Source organism: Mytilus californianus, unplaced genomic scaffold (assembly GCF_021869535.1).
Source record: "Mytilus californianus isolate M0D057914Y unplaced genomic scaffold, xbMytCali1.0.p SCAF_2, whole genome shotgun sequence".
Lineage (NCBI taxonomy): Eukaryota > Metazoa > Mollusca > Bivalvia > Mytilida > Mytilidae > Mytilus > Mytilus californianus.
This window is the reverse complement of record NW_026262668.1, coordinates 138,371,145-138,391,288: the sequence shown is the minus strand read 5'-3', so window position 1 is coordinate 138,391,288 and position 20,144 is coordinate 138,371,145. Positions and strand designations below refer to the sequence as shown.

The 20,144-nt window shown below is 30.7% G+C and overlaps 2 protein-coding genes across 4 annotated transcripts; one reads left to right on the top strand and one right to left on the bottom strand.

Annotated features, from left to right (window-relative positions):
* Positions 1 to 2,472: 2,472 nt before the first annotated feature.
* On the bottom strand, positions 2,473 to 7,778 carry LOC127731215 (pyridoxal phosphate phosphatase PHOSPHO2-like). 3 transcript variants are annotated; one of them, XM_052240175.1, is made up of 4 exons: positions 7,701 to 7,763; positions 6,565 to 6,643; positions 4,670 to 4,856; positions 2,473 to 3,103 (listed from the first exon to the last, which is right to left on the bottom strand). In XM_052240175.1, the coding sequence occupies exons 3-4, from the start codon at positions 4,854 to 4,856 to the stop codon at positions 2,538 to 2,540; spliced, it is 753 nt and encodes a 250-aa protein (XP_052096135.1). In that variant the 5' UTR covers positions 6,565 to 6,643; positions 7,701 to 7,763; the 3' UTR covers positions 2,473 to 2,537. The 3 variants fall into 3 exon arrangements, with proteins under 3 accessions (XP_052096135.1, XP_052096133.1, XP_052096134.1); XM_052240173.1 differs by lacking the exon at positions 6,565 to 6,643 and having other exon boundaries at positions 7,701 to 7,778; XM_052240174.1 differs by lacking the exon at positions 6,565 to 6,643 and having other exon boundaries at positions 7,639 to 7,764.
* Positions 7,779 to 7,780: 2 nt separating this feature from the next.
* On the top strand, positions 7,781 to 18,626 carry LOC127731210 (cilia- and flagella- associated protein 210-like). Its single transcript, XM_052240166.1, has 9 exons — positions 7,781 to 7,907; positions 9,883 to 10,103; positions 10,544 to 10,717; positions 11,339 to 11,544; positions 12,968 to 13,178; positions 13,780 to 13,865; positions 14,465 to 14,657; positions 16,225 to 16,389; positions 17,601 to 18,626. The coding sequence occupies exons 1-9, from the start codon at positions 7,862 to 7,864 to the stop codon at positions 17,955 to 17,957; spliced, it is 1,659 nt and encodes a 552-aa protein (XP_052096126.1). The 5' UTR covers positions 7,781 to 7,861; the 3' UTR covers positions 17,958 to 18,626.
* The last annotated feature ends 1,518 nt before the right edge of the window (positions 18,627 to 20,144 follow it).

Sequence of the window (20,144 nt, the reverse complement as noted above, 5' to 3'; positions counted from 1 at the left end):
CTTAAATGACGATTTTTCACCATTTTTGTTTTACATTTTTGCCTATTATCTTAAAAATATAATAGATAAAGAGAAACTTTTATTAGCAAAAACAACCAGCAAGACAAGATCTTTAAAGAGGTCAGAATGATTGAAATCGTTAGTCGATTCATTATTGGAGTTTTTGCTTTTCAATGATTTTTACCAATTTTTTGTGTTTTACCTATTATCTTGAAAACTATAAAAAAAAAAAAAGATAGATGCTTTAAATAACAAAAATGATCAGCAAGACAAGATCTCAACCAAATATAATTTTGTCGAAATAATAAGTAGACTCTTTATAGGAGTTATTACCGTTAAATGACAAATTTTTTTTACCCTCTTTTGTGTTTTGGGTAAAACTAAAGAAGACAGACAGAAACTGTAAACAGAAAATGGTCAACAATGCAAGATAAAAAAAAAAAAAAAGAAGATTTTTGTTATGAATCTATTCAATAAAATTGAGAATGGAAACAGGGAATGCGTCAAAGAGACAACAACACAGCCAAAGAGCAGATAAATGTGGATTGTGTCCACATGTGGACACAGATGATGCCCCCGCTTGCATATCATATAGTTATAAAGGGACATAACTGAAGAACGATAAAAGTGACGCTACCCAAATTTGAACTTGATCTGAGTTTTGTGGTAATATATATAGCATTGTGTGTAAGTCTCATAACATTTGATTGAGGCTAACTTAAGAAGAGAACAGAAACTAAAAATTCAGCAACTTTTCTATTTGTAAACACGCATAACTCTAGAACGGTTGTGTATAAGTTTTATAACATTTGGTTGAGACAAACTAAAGTTAGAGAACGGAAACGAAAAATTCAGCAATTTTTATGTTTATAAAGGGACATAACTCAAGAATGGTAAAAGTGACAACCACATTTCGTACTTAATCTGTATTATGTAGTAATAAGCATTGTGTATAAGTTTCATAACTTTTGGTTGAGGCAAACTAAAGTTAGAGAACAGAAACAAAAAAATTGTACATTATCTTAGTTTTGAGGTAATGAATATTGTGTATAGGTTTCATAATGTTTGGTTGGGGCAAACTTAAGTTACAGAATGGAAACTAAAAATTTTGCAAGCTTTCGATTTATAAAGGGGCATAACTCAATAATGTTGAAAGTGACACTACCCAAATTCAACTTGATCTGTGTTTTATCAGTGGAAGGCAAAATTAAACATTGCATTGTATAAAGCATTGATTGTAGTTGATTCAACTATAATCATGGACAAAGGAAGATAACTCCAATTTTAGAAATTACTTGAATAATGACATTGATATTTTTAGAAATTACATTTAGTTAAGACAAACTCAAGTTAGAGAACGGAAACGAAAAATTCAGCAATTTTTTCATTTGTAAAGGGGCATAAACCTAGAACGGTAATTAAAGTGCTTGTAAGCACTGAATGGTAAAGATTGCTTTAATTAATCAGTAGTAAGTAAAATAGAATATTGCATTGTATAAAGCATTGGTTGTAGTTGATTCAACTACCATTATGCACAAAGAAAGATAACTCCAATTTTCAAAGAAGACTTTAAAATATTTTTAGAAATGAAGGGTAAAAATTGCTTTAATTCATCAGTGGAAGGCAAAATTAAACATTGCATTGTATAAAGCATTGATTGTAGTTGATTCAACTATAATCATGGACAAAGGAAGATAACTCCAATTTTAAAAATGACTTGATATTTAGAAAAAAAAAAAAAAAAATATTTAACAATTTTTCCATTTGTAAAGGGCATAACTCTAGAACAGTAAAAGTGACGTCACCAAAATTCAAACTTGATCTGTATATTGTGATAATAAGTGTTGTGTTTAAGTTTCATAACATTTGGTTGAGGCAAACTTAAGTTAGAGAACGGAAACGAAAAAATTAGCAATTTTTCCATTTGTAAAGGAGCATAACTCTAGATAGGTAAAAGTGACGCCACCAAAATTCAAACTTGATCTGTATTAGTGGTAAAAAGAATTGTGTATAAGTTTCATAACATTTTGTTTAGGCAAACTAAAGTTGAAGAACAGAAACCAACTATGGGACATACGGACGTACAGACGGATAAGGGTAAAACTTAATGCCCTCTCCGCTACGGCGGGGGCATAAAAACTGTTACAATGTTGGAGAGTGCCCATTGCTGAAGATGCAAATACACCTAGATGAGTGACACATGCTCTTTAGAGCCTCGATTTTTTTTTTTTTAGCTGTTATGTATTTCCAAAACTATTTGCTATTTTCCTTGATATCTCCTATCCTTTTTTCAATTTACTTGTATGATTTTGTTATTTCAGTCTTTATTGATTTTGCAGTTCTCACCATTTTTTTTTCTCAAATTCAGTCTATATAAATATTTCTTTCCATTTCCGTTCCGTATTCCGTTGTTTAGCAACACACTCTATTACCATCATTACACAAGTTGAATATATCTTAAAAGATATTGAATAATAGGATGTTAAAATTTTTTAATTAAATAACTGGCTTTGGAATTTCAACATGACAGAACTGAATTACTCCAGTTGTTTAATTTGTTCAAGTATGTCTAATCCAGTACTCCAGTTCAGTATTTGAGCTTGCAGTTTAGGTAATTCTTCTTTAGATTCTTTAGATTCTGGGTTTTTCAGTTTCTGAATTTTCTTCCATAATCTGAAATTAATTCTTGGACACACATAATCTGTTTCCTTCAATGTTAAAGATGGACAGAAATCATTTGTTCCATCCCCTATGTAGAATATATAATCAAAGTCAAATCCTTCTTGTCCACGCTTTTTTATATAACTTTGTAAAATATTCCCTTTACATAGATTTATGGTACTCAAGTCACACCAGTCTTGACGGTGATAATATTCTATTTTTAGACATCCAGTATCATCAAAATAAGCAGGATTTGTGAATACTTTTGTAACCATTTTTTGTATTTGTGTATGATCTAGAATCATATTTATGAAAACTGAGTTAGAATCAGATATTATTATTATTTCATAGCTTTTGTCTTTACAGTACTTTAATAAGTCTGCCATGCCTTCTGTTAATGGAATTTCTTCCATACACTTTTTTATGTCGTCTTCTTTTATCCCTGAAAAAAAAAAATACAGTCAAAAGACTTACCACTAAAATCACTTGATGGATAAACCCAAGGTCGAGACATTATATAAATGTTTATATATACATGTATAAATGTTTTGGATTTATAGCAAGCCTTATATACTATGAGAGTATCACAAATACATACTCAGGTAAAGAGCCTTAGAGGGCGCATTTTGAGATACCGACACTATTCACCAATTTTCACATTGAAAGTAAACAAGATGTAATGTGACACACTGTACACAAATATAGAAGATGTTTTATTTCCATTAAATGGGCTCACAAAGACCATATTACAATATAAGACATTATTTAATCAACAACAAAAAACAATAATCAAGTATACATACAAAAAAAAGAAAAGAAGCAGTTTGAACATGAATAAACTACACACACACATATAAATATATATATAAACAAGTCTAAATTGAAAACAACGTTCAAACCTATGATTGCATCGGATAAAAACTGCAATTTTTATACGAGTGCATGCAAAACAAATTTCTTGGTAGAGGGGTCTAAATTCAGCACAAACAACATTTTCCAAAAGACCTAAAAAGTGAAAAAGTATATTTTAACAAAACACATTTGACTAGCAGGTCAAACAACTGATGTTCTTAAATCCTGCTGACTGCCATTGGCGATTGCCAAATAAACGGATCACCAGATGTAACAAAATGGATCTTAACTATTAATTTAATACCAAACAGAAAACAGTAAACTTGCAAAAAGATGGTATACCGCAAACAAAAGGTGCAAAAATTAGTACACCATATCCGGATTTCGACAATTAATGCCTTTCAGTGATGTTAGGAATCGAAACGGTATTTGGAAGGCCATATAATTTACCTCAATTTAGGATGGACTCTTGAATTTTGAAGAGTCAAATAGGGTGAACAGATCATATAAACCCGAAGGGAAATATAATAAAATAAAAAATGTTGCATCTTTTTTTGGATGTCAAACCAGGAAAGTGGAAGGATAAATATATATATATACAAGTGCAATACGGTCAATATCTCCTTCTCAGGCACACCCCAACATGAGAAAGTGCTTTAAATAAATTGGAAATTTATTAGATATGTAAGTTAACTGCAAAAGCCACACAGAGGACGGTGCTGCATGGCAAGGTGGGAGATAGACGCACATGGTACACATGTATATAAATAGATCTATATGTTGCCTTCATCAATCAGATTACAAACAGATATTAATATATATTAACATTCTCTACATCAAGTAGCCAGGTCAGTTTCTAGATAGGAATCAAGTGCTTAAAGATAGGACAGAGTGAGCTAATCTTGGAGTTCATGCAGTTTCTCCTAGTTAAAGATGATCAACAATGGTGATGTGCATGAAAATAAAAAATGTTTTTCATCATTAATTTCATTTGAGGTGCACTTGAGACGTACTACGTTTTGACAAAATACGCAATCAAGTAAATTTTCTCCTCCGCTCAGGGGATCGCAAAAAATTAAGATATCTTTCAAGACCAAACTTTGTTTTGAAAGTGCTAAGTATAATTTTGCTTATGATATAAATCATTAGAACTAACCAATATCATATAAATATTTAAAAATAGACCCCATGTAATCTGTCCATCCTGTAGAACTATACATAGCCTCAATGTGATCAGGGAGTTTCCCATCTGGTGCCAATCTCTTCACCCATAAATCACTGTTTTCATCTATAAGCGTATGATCAAAGTCTATTGCAAGCAACATTTTTCTTGAGTTTTCCATCTAAAAAGTACATTATTTTAAATAATTAATAAAGTTTTTGGATTTCAATATTTATTTGAAAAAACATTAAAAAGATAGAAATATCTTAATACTAAAAAGGCATATCATGCTTATTTGATTAAAGAATGACAAACATAGAAATTATCTAGTATAAAACAAAATATCTGAAACAGTTTTTATCCTTTATGTATATTTTAGTTGTTAACCTTTTTGCAGTTTGCTACATGTATTAAAAACATTAATAGTTCCTGATGTCTTTTGTTAAAACTACACATGTAGGTTCAGTAATTCTATATTTCTATCAAGTGAATAGTACTTCATAAACTACATAATAATTTTTTTATGGTAACTCAACAGTGCTCTGAAAAACTTTCTTCCTGTTTCTCATTTATAATTTAACAGTACAACATAAAACTTTCCTGACATAATAAGGCAGTGGTCTCATAAGAAGCATTTATCCTCTTTATTATTGAGAGTATATTTTATAGTTGGTTCTATGCAAATGTTTGCAGTGAAGTCTTACATTGTTCTAGCTAGGACTTAAATGGTAGAGGGGCACAGTTTTGAAGATAAGGGCACATTAGCATGGTGTTTTTGACAGGAAAAATATAGTCCTTACATATCTTACTATATAAATCAATAAAGACAACTTGGATCGTCAATAAGTCAACACGTACTGTCAATAAGTCAAAAGAGACTGTCTAATAGACTATAAGTAAACTTGGACCATCTATAATGCCAACTCAGACAAAGTATAAAAGGAGAGTTTTGACTATTTAAATGATTTACGGAGTGTTTTAGACGAAAAAAACTGTCTGAAGAGAAATTTATAATGCAAAGTATAAAGAGAGAGTTTTGACGCCCTTTTGACTATATACATGACGAAAAAGACTCAGCCCGTCTATGAAGAGAACTCTATAAAGTCAATTCAAGATCACAACTTTTAGATTCAGGACAATTTGTATTGACATGCATCTGTCTATTGTTAAAGATTGAATGATGCTCCCTAGATTTATTTTTATTTGTGTTGTTTGAGTAAATAACGTTTTTAATGTTTTGGTAGATTCTTTTTTCTATTTTGCTTGACATATTTCATATCCTCAATTATTTTAAAGTACTGTGTTATAAGTACATGGTATGAAGGGTAATTTAATTTGAAATATAACATTTTACATAGAAATAGCCCAAACTCTATGTTTAAACTTTCTTCGAGTTGGCTTATTGACAGACTTTAGGTTTGAAAATACTAAATAAAGAATTCAACAAATAAATAAAACAAATTCAACTTCGACTTTTTGGGCTTAAATTAATGTTTAAAGGGGCACTAGCTGTCAAATTTATGTTCACCGATTTGACTCAAATTCTCATATTTGATTTATAACAATGTAAAACATTTATCCAAACTATTAAAAGTCTAAAATAAACAGTTAACAGGACATGGTCATGATAACACGTAACTTTGTTTCGTGTGTATTTTAGTCATAACCCCATCTAATTAACTATCGAGTTGACCTCCAAAGTCATCCGATGACCATATAAGCGATGTAAACATAAATAAAGATATAAATAGATTAAGCGAACTCGTGATATTGGATTTTTCTAGGTCTGTTTAATTTCATATTATAGATTAAAAATATATGTTTATCATCGTTTTTACCTGTATAAGAATGATTTTTTGTGGATCGGATCAGTCAATCAAATGATTTACCTTTGTTTCACTTTCAATGTTGTCATTCTTTTCCTTTAAATAACTTTACACATACAATTCACGTGTTATCCATCTCTAGCTAAGGGGTTAAATTGAAGTTCACATGAATAAGGATTCAATGAGGTCAAATTATTCACTTGAAAGTGAATAATTCATCATCAATGTTTCTTAGCTTATTTTGACAAAATTGAACCATACTGGCGGCTAAAAGCGAATAATTATTTCACTATTTCACTTTCATTAATGATTGAACAAAAAAAATCATAAATTAGATTTTTTATATATCTCGTAGCTAGTGCCCCTTTAAAATAGATTGATAAAGATAAGTAAAAATTTGAATTCACGTTAAACTAATTATTTTGATTAATTTTTCAAATTCAACAACAAGTAAATGATACTGTCAAATAAAATATAACATTTAATCATTTATAATCATTTATCAAATGGTTCAAATACTCTTTAAATGCTTTGTCCAAGTTGTCTTTTTAAACGGTCCGAGTTCACTTTAGGTACCAGTCTTGTATTACAACTCCTGTTTCCGGTGAAATTTTTTTTTTTTTTTTTTTTTTATTTTCTGTTTCATTAAAAGTTTATGCTGAATTGAAAAATCTCTTTAGATTTAAAAAAAATGTTGCATCTTTTTGGGGATATTAAACCAGGAAAGTGCAAGCATATCATGTTTACTGGAAGTGGTGCGGCCTAATAAAAACAGCAAACAGAAAGTAGAAAAAGGTAGTTTTGACTTCAGGGTTTCCTACTTTTTATCCCTCTTGGCATGAGGCACTTTTTTCCCCTTTACTACATACGTCATTTGTACATGATATGTACATGAAAACAATTTTCTATGTAGCATTTTAATTTTAAAAAATTTCAAAGATCAGCTGTTTAGCTTGTAAGCCTATGGCGCAGTCAATTAAAAGACTGCAACCTTTATAGATGGTCTGAGTTGACTTATTAGTCGGTCCGAGTTGTTCCAACGAATAACTCTTGACTGACAGATTTTTGTTGTTGTTTTTTTTTCCGTTTTTTTGTGGCGAAAATAATTCGAAACCTATGAATTAACGTTCACTTAACATTGCCATTCTGTCTTATAAATTGCCTATTTGTATTATGTAGGTCGTTCGGTTTGTATTTACTTTACAAATTTCTTTCTACTCCGGAAGTTTAAATGTTTTTGTTTGAGGTCAAGGTCTTTTTTCCTACAGGAAGTGGATATGACGTCTATCTATTTAGTTACATGGCTGTTTTCCCTAACAACGTCATTCTGGAGCGGTGATCTATTTTTATTTTTTTTACAATGGCAACAAGTGTAATGCACGGTCGCAGAAAAGGCCAAAATAGAGGTAAGGGTTTTATGAAAATCGACCCATTACTTTACTATTCCATTCTATTTTAATATCTTCATATATAAACAATTTAGGGGAATTGTAATCCTTACCATCATTCTCACACTATCAATCTGGACTATGACATGACCTTGTTGAAACAGTCATTCACAACGACCCTTATCTTCTGCCCAAATCCTATTGTCAGATAAAAGATTTAATATGAGGCAGTGGTTACTTTTGGCGATCAGACTGTCAGATATACAAATTTGCAGGAAATTGTATGCCTTAACAGCAGCCACTGTCAACTGGATCTTGTTTCTGTCCCATAGTATGGCCTTCTTTTACTTTAAGGGTCCCTATACTTTTAGAGTTAGGGTTCATTCATGGTTATGGTTAGGTAAGGGGATGTTCTAGGTTATTGTTAGGTTTTGGGTTAGAGCTAGTGTTAGGTTTAGGTATAGGTTAGAGCTAGTTTTAGGTTTAGGTATGGGTTAGAGCTAGTGTTAGGTTTAGGTATGGGTTAGGGTAAGATTTAGGGTTAAGGATAGTTTAGTACAGCTTTATATGGTTTGGGACCCCTAAAGTAAAAGAAGGTCTTTAGTATACATGCCAATACAAGAGATTCCAATTTCAGTTTATGAATGAACTGCCCCGTCTTACCTATGGTCATTTGGGAAACAGCATCATAGAACATTGTGACGTAAAGATATTTGCTTTTTGACAGCATTTTTTTTCCATGAGAAAGCAGCAATTGGAAGATCATGTATGGGGTAGAGGGCAGTATGTAGTATGGGGTAGAGGACAGTATGTAAGAAAGTCCATCAACAATGTGATGTGCAAGTGCAAATGTTCATTATTGTTGTGAGAAAAATGTTAAAATATTTTGGATTCACTATAATAGTATATTGATTTTTGTAAAGATGTATTCACACTTGTATGCAAATTGTCTGCCATTACTTAAAAACCACACAAGTTCCACAAAATATTGCATCACAATTTTATAATTAAAAAAAGTGATTGTTCATGATGTCAGAAGGTTATCAAGAGACTGATCTTGGGTCATTTCAGCTACATAGTACATTGTAAATACAGAAAAGATTAATTTATTTTCTTAATATCATAGAGGACTGTATCCTCGTATCAATGATGCCACTATCATTAGATGATTATCCTGATATTGTGATAAACACTGAACAATCAACCAAACCTATATATTTTATGCATCCTCTTGAAGTAAAAGTAAAAATAAGTCTTTGTTTTGGGGATAAATAATTGTCATTTTTTTTTTTTATTAATTTATGTTATCATTAGGTACTGAAAGTCACCTTTCATAGATAAGCAGGCTTTACTCCTGCAATACTATGAGTATATATTTACAGTATTTTAAATCAACATTTATTTTTTGAACTGTATATAATTCTGGTAAAAAAAAAAAATCTGTGGCGTCTATCTGTTGCAGATGACAGGTAATTCTGAAATTTACAGGAGAGTTTTAAATGAAATCCAAATGTTTCTTTTGTAAACATATTCCCAATTGATATGCTACATGTGTATATATTTTTTTGGTTTCAGTGCAACAATCACTTTCTTGTTTCACTTAAATTACATTGTAAAGAATGGAATGTGTACCTAGCTATTATTCTAATTTCTGAGTAACAGCTTGGATGGAAAATTTTCATGTTTTTGGTTACTTGAAAATGTGTGGAATATATTTTCACATCTTAAACCTCAGACCATTTTTAACCTCCATTTACAGTTTTTCTACCTACAATATCATTTTCAATATCATCTAATTTACTATGCTTAAATAACATGGAATGCACAGGCAAGACCATAATATTCCACTAAACTGAAAACTAGAATAAACTCTATACTAAGATTGAAACAGTTCAAAAGTCAATATAATTTTTCTACTGACAGGATCATTAATATAAAGAAAAAGTGTTGGCTTCAAATTAAAAAGACAAATTTTTTCTATACTTATATTTAGGCACTCCAGAAATGCCAATAGAACAACCTGGAATGAGAATGGGGGAAGGTGTAGATCTACGACAGGTGACAGTCTTGTCTAAAGGTGACTGGGAAAGAATACAGACACAGCTCCACAGAAAACAAATCGAAGAAGATAGAATAAGAAGAAAACAAGCTGAAATTGATGAAAAGAAAAAGAAATCAAAGGAAATGGTTGATACTTGGGGAAATACAATCATAGTGAGTATTGAGTGTGGTTGTCATTGCCATGTAACTGAAATAATATAGGGTTATCGCATGGATATTGGTGAATATTGTCCAAAGCTGATTTCTATATTTCACAAGCTTGCAAGTGAAATATGAATTGCACACTAACATTTTGTTGTGTTCTGTAGGAAATTTTAAATTATTGTATTGCTACAGATAAATATTTTGTGTCTTCTTAGTCTACTGACCATAGTTAAAATGGTACCTATCCTTAGAGTTTAATTAGAGCACAATTAAAAGAAACTTAATACAGGTAAAGAAAAAAAAGAAACCCAAAAAACAGCTTTGATAACAATACACCATGTTTGCAGTTCAAAACATAGTATTGATTTTTGGCTTTACAAAAAATAGGACATACAATGTACAGGGTTAGGGTTTGTAACATAGAATTATAATAAATTTTACTTTAACAGGGTCAAAGACAAAGGAAGTTAGAAGCCAGAACAATTCGGGAGCAAAAAGAGGAAGAAGAGAAGAAATTAGTTGACCTTGAAGAGGCCCAATACCAGGCCCAGCAGAGGAGGGAGGCCATAGAGAAAGCTAAAACTCAGCAGTATTATCAAACAGATCGAGTTAAAAAATTCCATGTAAGTAATCTGGGTATTCAAGAGTTTAACATCACATTTTAAAATATTCTGTATTATATATAGGTTGTTTACACCTAAATATATATAACAAGGTAACAATGTAGAATTTCTATTTTTTCTTTCAAAAATCAAAATCATGGTTGGATGGGTCTGTAAAATTGTTCTTTCTATCTGGCAGTGGTCAACTGATAGAAATCTATTTTTAGCTTATATATCTTTATTATTTGTAAGTAAGGTTGAGTTTTCTTTATGCATGCAGTAAGACCATTACCTAAAATGATTAATCAATTACAAGTATGATGGAACTTTTGATGTACTAATAAATGATGTTTTTTTTTTAAGAATATTTCATTTGACAAGCAACTCACTGTATTTAACTTTGGCATGATTCAAATTGGTTCAACTAATGCTGAAAATTTATATGAAAGGTCAAGTAAAAAAGAAACTCAATTATAAGAACTCAAAAAGTAATTTTACAGATTGGAGATCTGTGGCATGTCAGTTACTATAAGCAAGTCATTTTAAGGCGTGCACTTTTATGATTTGTTTATCATAAAATTGAATATATTTGTGCTTTAAAATTGTTAAACACATTCTTAAAAAACTATTTGTTGTTGACAGAGTGCATTACAATTAACTGAAGTCCTCAAAGAAAGAGAAGCACAGATTGAACTTAAAAGATTAAAAGATAAGGCCAATATAGGAAAAGATAATGAGTACCTGGAGCTAGAAAGACGAGAGTATGAACAGTCAATAAAGGATGACCAGGCTAAAGCCCTGGAGAGAATAATCTCAGCACAAAATACAAGACAGTTTCAAGTAGCTCAGTAAGTATACTATGATAGGGAAAAATCTGTCTGTATGCATTAAAAGGCATTCTCATGTAAAGACTGTAAACATCATTCTTATATAAAACTACAAACTTTTAGTATTGATTACATGAGGCTGTATTAGTGTATTTGAATTTAAACAGAATTTCCATGAATGTGCTGAATTATAAACTACAAAAAAGAGGGACTTACAGACTAAGGGCTTAAAAAACAGCAAGCCAACACTCCCAACAGGACAGATCAACTTTAATAGAAGGAAAACTAAATAGATATAAGAAGATGTGGTATGAGTGCCAATGAGACAACTCTCCATCCAAGTCAAAATTTATAAAAGTAAACCATTATAGGTCAAAGTACGGTCTTCAACACGGAGCCTTGGCTCACACCGAACAGCAAGCTATAAAGGGCCCCAAAAATTACTAGTGTAAAACCATTCAAACGAGAAAACCAACGGTCTAATCTATATTAAAAACTAGAAACACTTATGAACCACATCAACAAACGACAACTATACTGAACATCAGATTCCTGTCTTAGGACAGGTGCAAACAATTGCAGCAGGTTTAAATGACAGAATTATGAAATAAAATAGAAGACTGCTCTCATATAATGATTTTTATGCCCCCGCCGAGGGGGGCACCTGGGGCAGTAAGTGTTACCCTTGTCCGTCTGTATGTACATACGTCCTGAAATTGGTTTTTGTTCTCTAACTTAAGTTTGCATCAACCAAATGTTATGAAACTTATACACAATGCTGATTACCACAAAACTCAGATCATTTTCGAATTTGGGTGACTTCACTTTTACCGTTCTTGAGTTATGTCCTGTTATAACATAATATGCAAGCATGGACATAATCTGTTTCCCATGGACACATTCTCCATTTATTTTAAATTGAAAGAAAGAATGGGGTCATCATAATTTTTTTATGTTACAATACAAAATAGTTAAAATTAATATTACTGTACATTCTTTGATTAAAAATATATGAGATATCTCACCTTATAAAGCTTGATTTTAATCATTAAAACATATTCAGTTTATTGTCAAATCTTTTGTAATAATAACATAAAATCACAAAAAACGATTTATATAGATTGCATCCCTGCCTCCATAAACTCCATACTACCTTATTGTGCATCTTATTATTATCAAAACTTGCAAGACTTCACATCCTAGTGTCATTCTTGCAAGGAAAAATCACTACTGGTAATTGTGATTTATAAATGGGAAAGGTGCTACATAAATTCCATTGTGTGCCATTTGTGGTATTCAAAAATGGCGATATCTGTAGTCATCTCTGGAGCTTCATTTCTGTGAATTTGTTGTTTATATATCTGTTTAAAATAAGACAGACAAATATTGTTTTTTCTTCCCTTCTTGTTTTCTTAATGTAAGAGTATTAATTGTGTACATTCAGAGTTCAAGAACATCTAAAATCCAGAGACTTGGAACGAAGAGAAGACAGAAAAGAAGGAGAAGAACTGAAGAAATTAGGAATCCAATATCATCAAGAAAAGGAGAGATTAGAAAATATAAAAAAAGATGAAAAACAACAGCTTAAGGTGGATAATGTGAAACAGATCAGAGACAGAGATGCTATTAGAAACATGCAGAAACAACAGGAAGAGGTAAGATCAGCTATTCACTTAATGTAAAAAGACTCTATACAAATTTTGTCATGCCATACCATCAGCTATCCTATTAAAGTACAAACGTTGTACATGTATCTTGTCAAGCCTTAATTACCATCAAGTTATGTTTTTAAGTTGTACAAAATGCTTGTCAAGTTATCTAACCCTGGCTATCAATACAAGTCGATGAAAACATTCAAATGGTCAGAAATGTTTCTTTTATTAATTAGATCTGTGTACATTGTAATATAAATGCATTAGGTGTATTTTAAAACTTACATACTTTAATTTTTTTTAGGATGAACTAATCAGTATGACCTTCTACTTTTATTTATGTTAAAGATACGATATATTATATTTTTGTTTTCTGGCTAAAACGAACTGCAGATCACATTTGTCACACTTTCATTGGTCTATTTATGCTTGAAAAAAAAATGGTTTGACTATATCTTTACATTTTTGCTTAGAAGTAGCTGATAATACATTGAAAAAATCTGCAATATTTCTAAGAAAGCTTATAAATGTTTTGTTAAATAACCCTTTATAGGATGAATTGATATTTTCCTAAAGGGAGATAAACCATTTTGCTTTTTGATAGGATGAAGATGAAGAGTGTAGAATATTTGCTGCTGCAAAGAGGAAAATGATGAAACTAAGAGCTGAAAAAGAACTGGAAATTCATAAGTAAGTCTCTTTTCCAAAAGCAAATTCAACTACAACAAATGTTTTTTTTCCTGAAATTATTTCATATAAATCTTCACAGTTCAGAAAGCTTGAAATGATCTGCTTATTAACATATGATAGTTAAATATAACACATGTAGCTTATTGATAAATTTAATATTGTTTTTTCTCTCTGAATAGGTTGTGAAAATCTTCCTTATTTTAACTAATATTTTTTTTTTGGCTAATGTAACAATATGACAAAGTACTTTTTTATTTATCTTTAACTTATATGATTACCCTTAATATAAGTGAGCACTAGCTGATGTTCATTGTTTGATTGTTTTTGTAATAAAAATGTAAATGTTAATGTTTGATGTCTAATTTTAAATCATGACATTAGTGTGTAAGTTTTATTGGAATTATTACTAACAATGACATATTAGTAGATAAAAAAACAGGACAAAATCACAAATGAATAGAAGTAGTGAATTAAAGATGTCTAATAGCAATCAACTGAATGCCACTTATCAGTGATGGTAATATTCCTACAAATCACAGTAAGGTCTTCCTTATCAAATGTAAACTATTCTATATAAGAACAATCATATTTAACTTTAGTGAGAAACAGAAGAATCTGGACAGAATTAGAACAAAACTTGCTGCTCAGATGACACAGAAAGTTAGCGATGAAGATGACAGGATACATAAAGCTGTCCAAGAAGCAGAGGAAAAGAGAGAAAAAGAGGAAGTTGAAAAAGAATTAAAGATGAGAAAAGCCATGAAGGAGTCAGCTGATCATAGACATGTACAGGTAATTTATCATAGCAATGATGATATGGATAGGAAAAATCAAGATGTGGAAACCAGAAAATAGGGGGGAAACTACAAGAGGGGATTGGGGAATTTTTAGTCTCATGCATTGTATTTTGTTCAAATACTACCATGGCAAGCATAATCTATGTCTCATTTGTCCTTTTCTATTTTTTATCATACTTTTCTCCCAGTAAAATCAATATGTGCTGATTATTTTATTAAAAGAGAGTTAATGTTAAATATATTAAATTTGATACAAGACCAATGGTAAGATATTAATAGGATACATATATTTCTTTCTTTATGTAATAATTATCAAATTGGAAAGACCCATTGTTTGATGAATAAGTGAAAAAGTATAAATTTTATAAAAGATATTGTTTAGGTCGTCAATTGCTTTAATGACTTAAAAATGAAGAATTTTGTTATCTGTTCTTGTACTTATGTTTAACAAAATAATGCAAAAGCTGGTTGATTTACAGAAAAATCAGTTTAGTTATCTCCCCTTAATTGAACACAGCTCTGCAAATGTAACCTTTCTTGGAAAAATCCCAGATTGTTAAATTCCTTAATAATTCTCAAACTTTGATATCTTTAGGAACAAGATAATGGGTTTTTAGAAATTGTATTCACAAAAAACAGTAATCAATTCTCAAACTGTTATAATTTAAAAAACAAGAATAAGAAGTGGTATGATTGCCAATGAGACAACCAAATGATATAGATATTAGCAGCTATAGGTCACAGCCTTCAACAATGAGAAAGACCTATACTGTATAGTAAGCTATAAAAGACTCCAATATGACAAAATGTGAATCAAACACAAAAAGCAATGGCTGGATTTATAAGAAAACAAATATGAAGACATGAACCAATAACTACCACTGAACTTCAGGCTCTGATTTAGGACAGGTACAAAAAAAATATGGCAGGGTTAAACACCTTTGTCAGCACTCAACCCTCGCCTCAAAACAAGAACATACTATAAAGATCAGTTTGAAATGACTTAACTCAATATATAGATTGGTACATAACACAAAAACAGCTAATATAAAAACAAAAAACACAAAAGTACCATTTAACATAAAAATGAGGAGATGTGGTATGATTGCCAATCAGACAACTATCCACTAAAGTTCAAATGAAGTAGATGTAAGCAATTATAGGCAATCGTACGGCCTTCAACAATGAGAAAAAACCATACTGTATAGTCGGCTATAAAAGGCCCTGACATGAAAAATATGAAACAAATCAATTAAGAAAACTAACGGCCTAATTTACGAAAAACAAATATGGCAGACATGAACCAACGAGAATACTCAATTACTGAAAGCTAGTTCAAAGCCAGTTACAATTTATAACAAAATCATTTTCTCCTAGACTTACATGTAATGTTTGATTTATAAAGATATGAAACAGAGTTATGCAACTTATGCAAGATGGCAGCCTGATTGATCTTAGTTTTTATTGATCTACCATGAGTTATCTAAGCAAGTGATAAATTGTATATCACCAGTGGGATCCAGGAATATTTTTCATGAGATATTATTTTTCTGAATTTTAAGCTCAAAGAGGCAGAGGACAAGAAAAAAGAACTAAGGAGACAGGAATTAGAAACGATTAGAATCAGACAAGCTGCTGATGAAATTTTCAGGAGAAATGAGGAAGAAAAACGTGTGAGGAAAAGGGAAGATAATGAAAACCTGAAAAATTTCCATTTTGACCAAACGGTATGTTTACATCTTTGGTGTTTTAAGGATCCATCACTCTTATATATTTGTTTTATTGACTTTAGTTAAGTTTTATGAGTACTGAGTCTGAGTATTGCCAACATTTTAGTTTAAAATTATTGTTTTATTTGTCATTACTTTTATTTTTAATTTAAAAGAATTCCCAAATTTGAGTGTAATTTTTGTCAAATTCTTATAATAAACTATAATTAATTTTTTGGCAGAGTTCTCAAAATCTTTTTTTATCTGGTGGCATTTGAATAAAATCTGCTGGTTCTAACTATTATTTCTATTGCAAAACATCAAAATTGTGTTGGTCCTTTTAAAATTTTGGTGGTCAAAACCTTCAGACCACCACTTATCGAGAACTCTGTTTTTGAATTTTCAAAGTTCTTATTTTGCCAAAATTGATATCACAAATCCATAAAAAAAGAAAATGTATAAACTCAGCTCTTTGGGTACATTTTTATTTAATCCCCCTTATGTGTTCATCATTTCACATACACAGAGTTTATGGAAATTGAGCAAACTCTGGCTTATAGGATATGAATCTTTAGCAGACAGGTGATCAGGAAAAGAGGGTACCTGTATTGTATAATCAATTCCTCCTTCAGCTTTCAAATCAGAACCTTTAAACTTTCAAGATAATTTGTACCTGCATTGACAGACTTACTTTGTGTGTACATTTAGAAATTTTTTAAAGATATTTCCTGATGGAGAAACTTGTTTGATTTCAGCAGCCTTTTCATCTAAATGAACTAATGTTTTGACAATTTTATGTATTTAAACAAATAATTCCTGTTAGGTGTAGGTTTCAATATCTTTTGCTTATTCATAAAACTAAATATAAACCTTCTCTTCCCTTAATAGCTTTCAAACAGATGCTCATTAATACTTGTGTCATTACAACTTACAAACCATAAGTATTTCAGACTAGCTATTCGACTCTCTCACACATTTTTAATAATCAAAATGTATTCTCCATGTCAGTAAATCTCTTTCTAATTGATTTCTCTGAATTTCAAACATAACGGTACTGTAGACTTAAAATGTGCATTGAGCAAAATAACATTATTTTGATGGTATTTGTAAATAGAAGGCTTTAGAAGCATAGATACTTATTTTAAACATTAATCACTGTTCTTACAGTTTGATTACAGAATTCTTTTTTATTTTCTTCATCTTATTTTCATTTTTACATCTTTTTGCAGAATGATAGAAAGGGTAAAGAAATTGGAAAGAAACAGAAAGAGTTAGCCTTAGATAGAGCCAACCTTGAATTAATAGCCATGGAGGAAGAACAATTCCAGGAATATGCTACAAAAGTTATTGAACATTGTGAAAAAGGTGGCCGTAATGTGTATCCTCTGAGGAAGGCTGCTCAAACTGGAGCAGGGGGAGGAGTTGGTCCTAAGTTTGAGGGTAAAGGAGGAATTAGACCCAGCTACATGGTTTCAGATAAAACTGGAAGACAGATGCCTCATTATCAGAGAGATTCGACTGAGGAGACCAAGGATAACATTTATGGAAAAGCTCCATCCAAAAAGAGACTTGGATTTGTATGGTAGAGAAAAAAATCTGTAAACAATTCAGTGACATGTTATTTATGTGGCCATTTTATTTAAATGGCTTTTATAAAAACACTACTGGTCATTTGTTAAAATGGAAACATGTGTTGTCTATTCAAATTAACAACATTTCATACATGTTATGTTTTTAAAAGGGAACAAATGTATCATAAGTTTTGTATTATTGACTGTCAGATTTTACAAACAATTTTTCATATGAGTTTTTTTTTTTACAAAGATAAAAACTTGTTTAATACAAAGATGGATGAAATAAAGAGACAATTAAGTGCATTTTATTGTAAAAAAAAATCCATTTTAAACATTCAAATAAAGGACAAGAATCTTAAAGTGTTTAAGTACAGTAATTTTAATTTAGATTGTGGGTTATTATGTGTTAGTGCTTTTGTTACTAAACTGGTGAATATGAAAATAAAGCATCAATGAATTCTCATATATCTGACATTGTTTTTATTCCCATGTTATCAATGATATCTAACTATTTATTGTCCAGTTTTAATTAAAGCAATCACTGTGATAACTTATGCATTTTATGTGTGAGAGAGTTGTGTATATATACTTTTAGACATATATGTTTATTTTCTATTGTTACTATGTCACATTTAAACCTATATAGAAAAATCATGTTTAAAAATTAAAACTTTCCTTTTATGATTTTTTTCATTTTTTAACATGCAATATCAGTTATATTAATGACTTTTTTTAGTTTTGTCATAATTATAATCAATGGATTGATAAATTATTGCTTACTGAACTTCTAATGTGAACTATTTCATGCATAGTCAGGACAAAAACCAATTGACAATTCCAAAAATGTAGATCAACTGAGAAGCTGGGCAGAAATTGGGACTACCACTGGATTATGTGGGTATTTGACAGAAACAGAACATTTATCTTGCATCAGACCAAGAATAAAATGGAATATTGTAGAAGGCATTAAATTAAATGCCAATAGTGCAGGAGGATATCATTAGGGATTAGGCTGAGAAAAATAGGCTGCATTGTTTTATAAAAATAGCAAAAACAGACAAAAATATATCCATAGCAAATCCTTCTATGATTGACTATGCTTTTATGACTTCAGAATATATTTTTTATTGTGCACATGTTAAGCATTTGTATAGAATGTGCTTATAATGAATAAATTACAATAGGCCATTGATAACTGGCAGGTATTTAAGCCTTATATTTTAGAGGGTAGAAGACCTGGAGGCTTCATACCTTGTATACAGATGCCCTATGTTACAAAGTTTACAAAGAGTCCTTGACCTCATTTTCATGATTCAGCTACTGCTTAAGTTAAAGTTTTTTGTCATGTGAATATCTCACTTATCATGAGTAATAGGATAACTATATTTGGTATATGGGTTCCTTGGAAAGTCTACATGTCAGTCAGACAAGGTTAAATTTCACCTCACCTTGACCTCATTTAATGGACCAGTGATCATTGTTAAAGTTATGTGATTAGGTCTCAGATACTGTAAGTAGGTAAACTATGATAATAATTTTATTTATAGTGCAACCTGATATAACATTTTTACATACATGTATACACAGTCAATCGGCCAGCCTTCAAATTAATATCTATAACAAGTACTAATATTTGAAATATGAAATTTATACTTCAAGAACATTTTCAAACAAGATTATTTATATGTCATGATGAGAAAGTAACTGAGCTCGGATTTTTGAAATATTGAATATATAGTTTGACACTAGTTTACAGTCAGTAGTAAGTAATTTAATGAGTATTTCGTCATCAGAAAGAACGGAAAAGTCTATGTTGTTACTTGCTGATAGTCAGCAAAGGCGTTGTTTCTTTCATACAAATATAAAGGACATTGAACTAGAAAATGTTTTTCGTCCTCAACGGATACATTGTCATAACAAACTTTGCAAAAACGTCTATTTGACGGGATACCACGATAACGCCCAAGTTTTAATTCCAATGGAAAAGTTCCACAACGCATTCTGGCTAAAGTCGATCTCTGTTGTCGTGTTATATTAGTGGTTATGTAGCTTTTTACGAATGGAAATCAGATAGGCAAAACACAGGGAAAAAACAAGAAATGGTAAAAGCTAACAGACTATTAAGAAGTGCGCAAAGGGCTAATGCATCTCGGAAAAACTCCTTCATAGAGAAAATTATGATGGCTTCTAAAAATGACA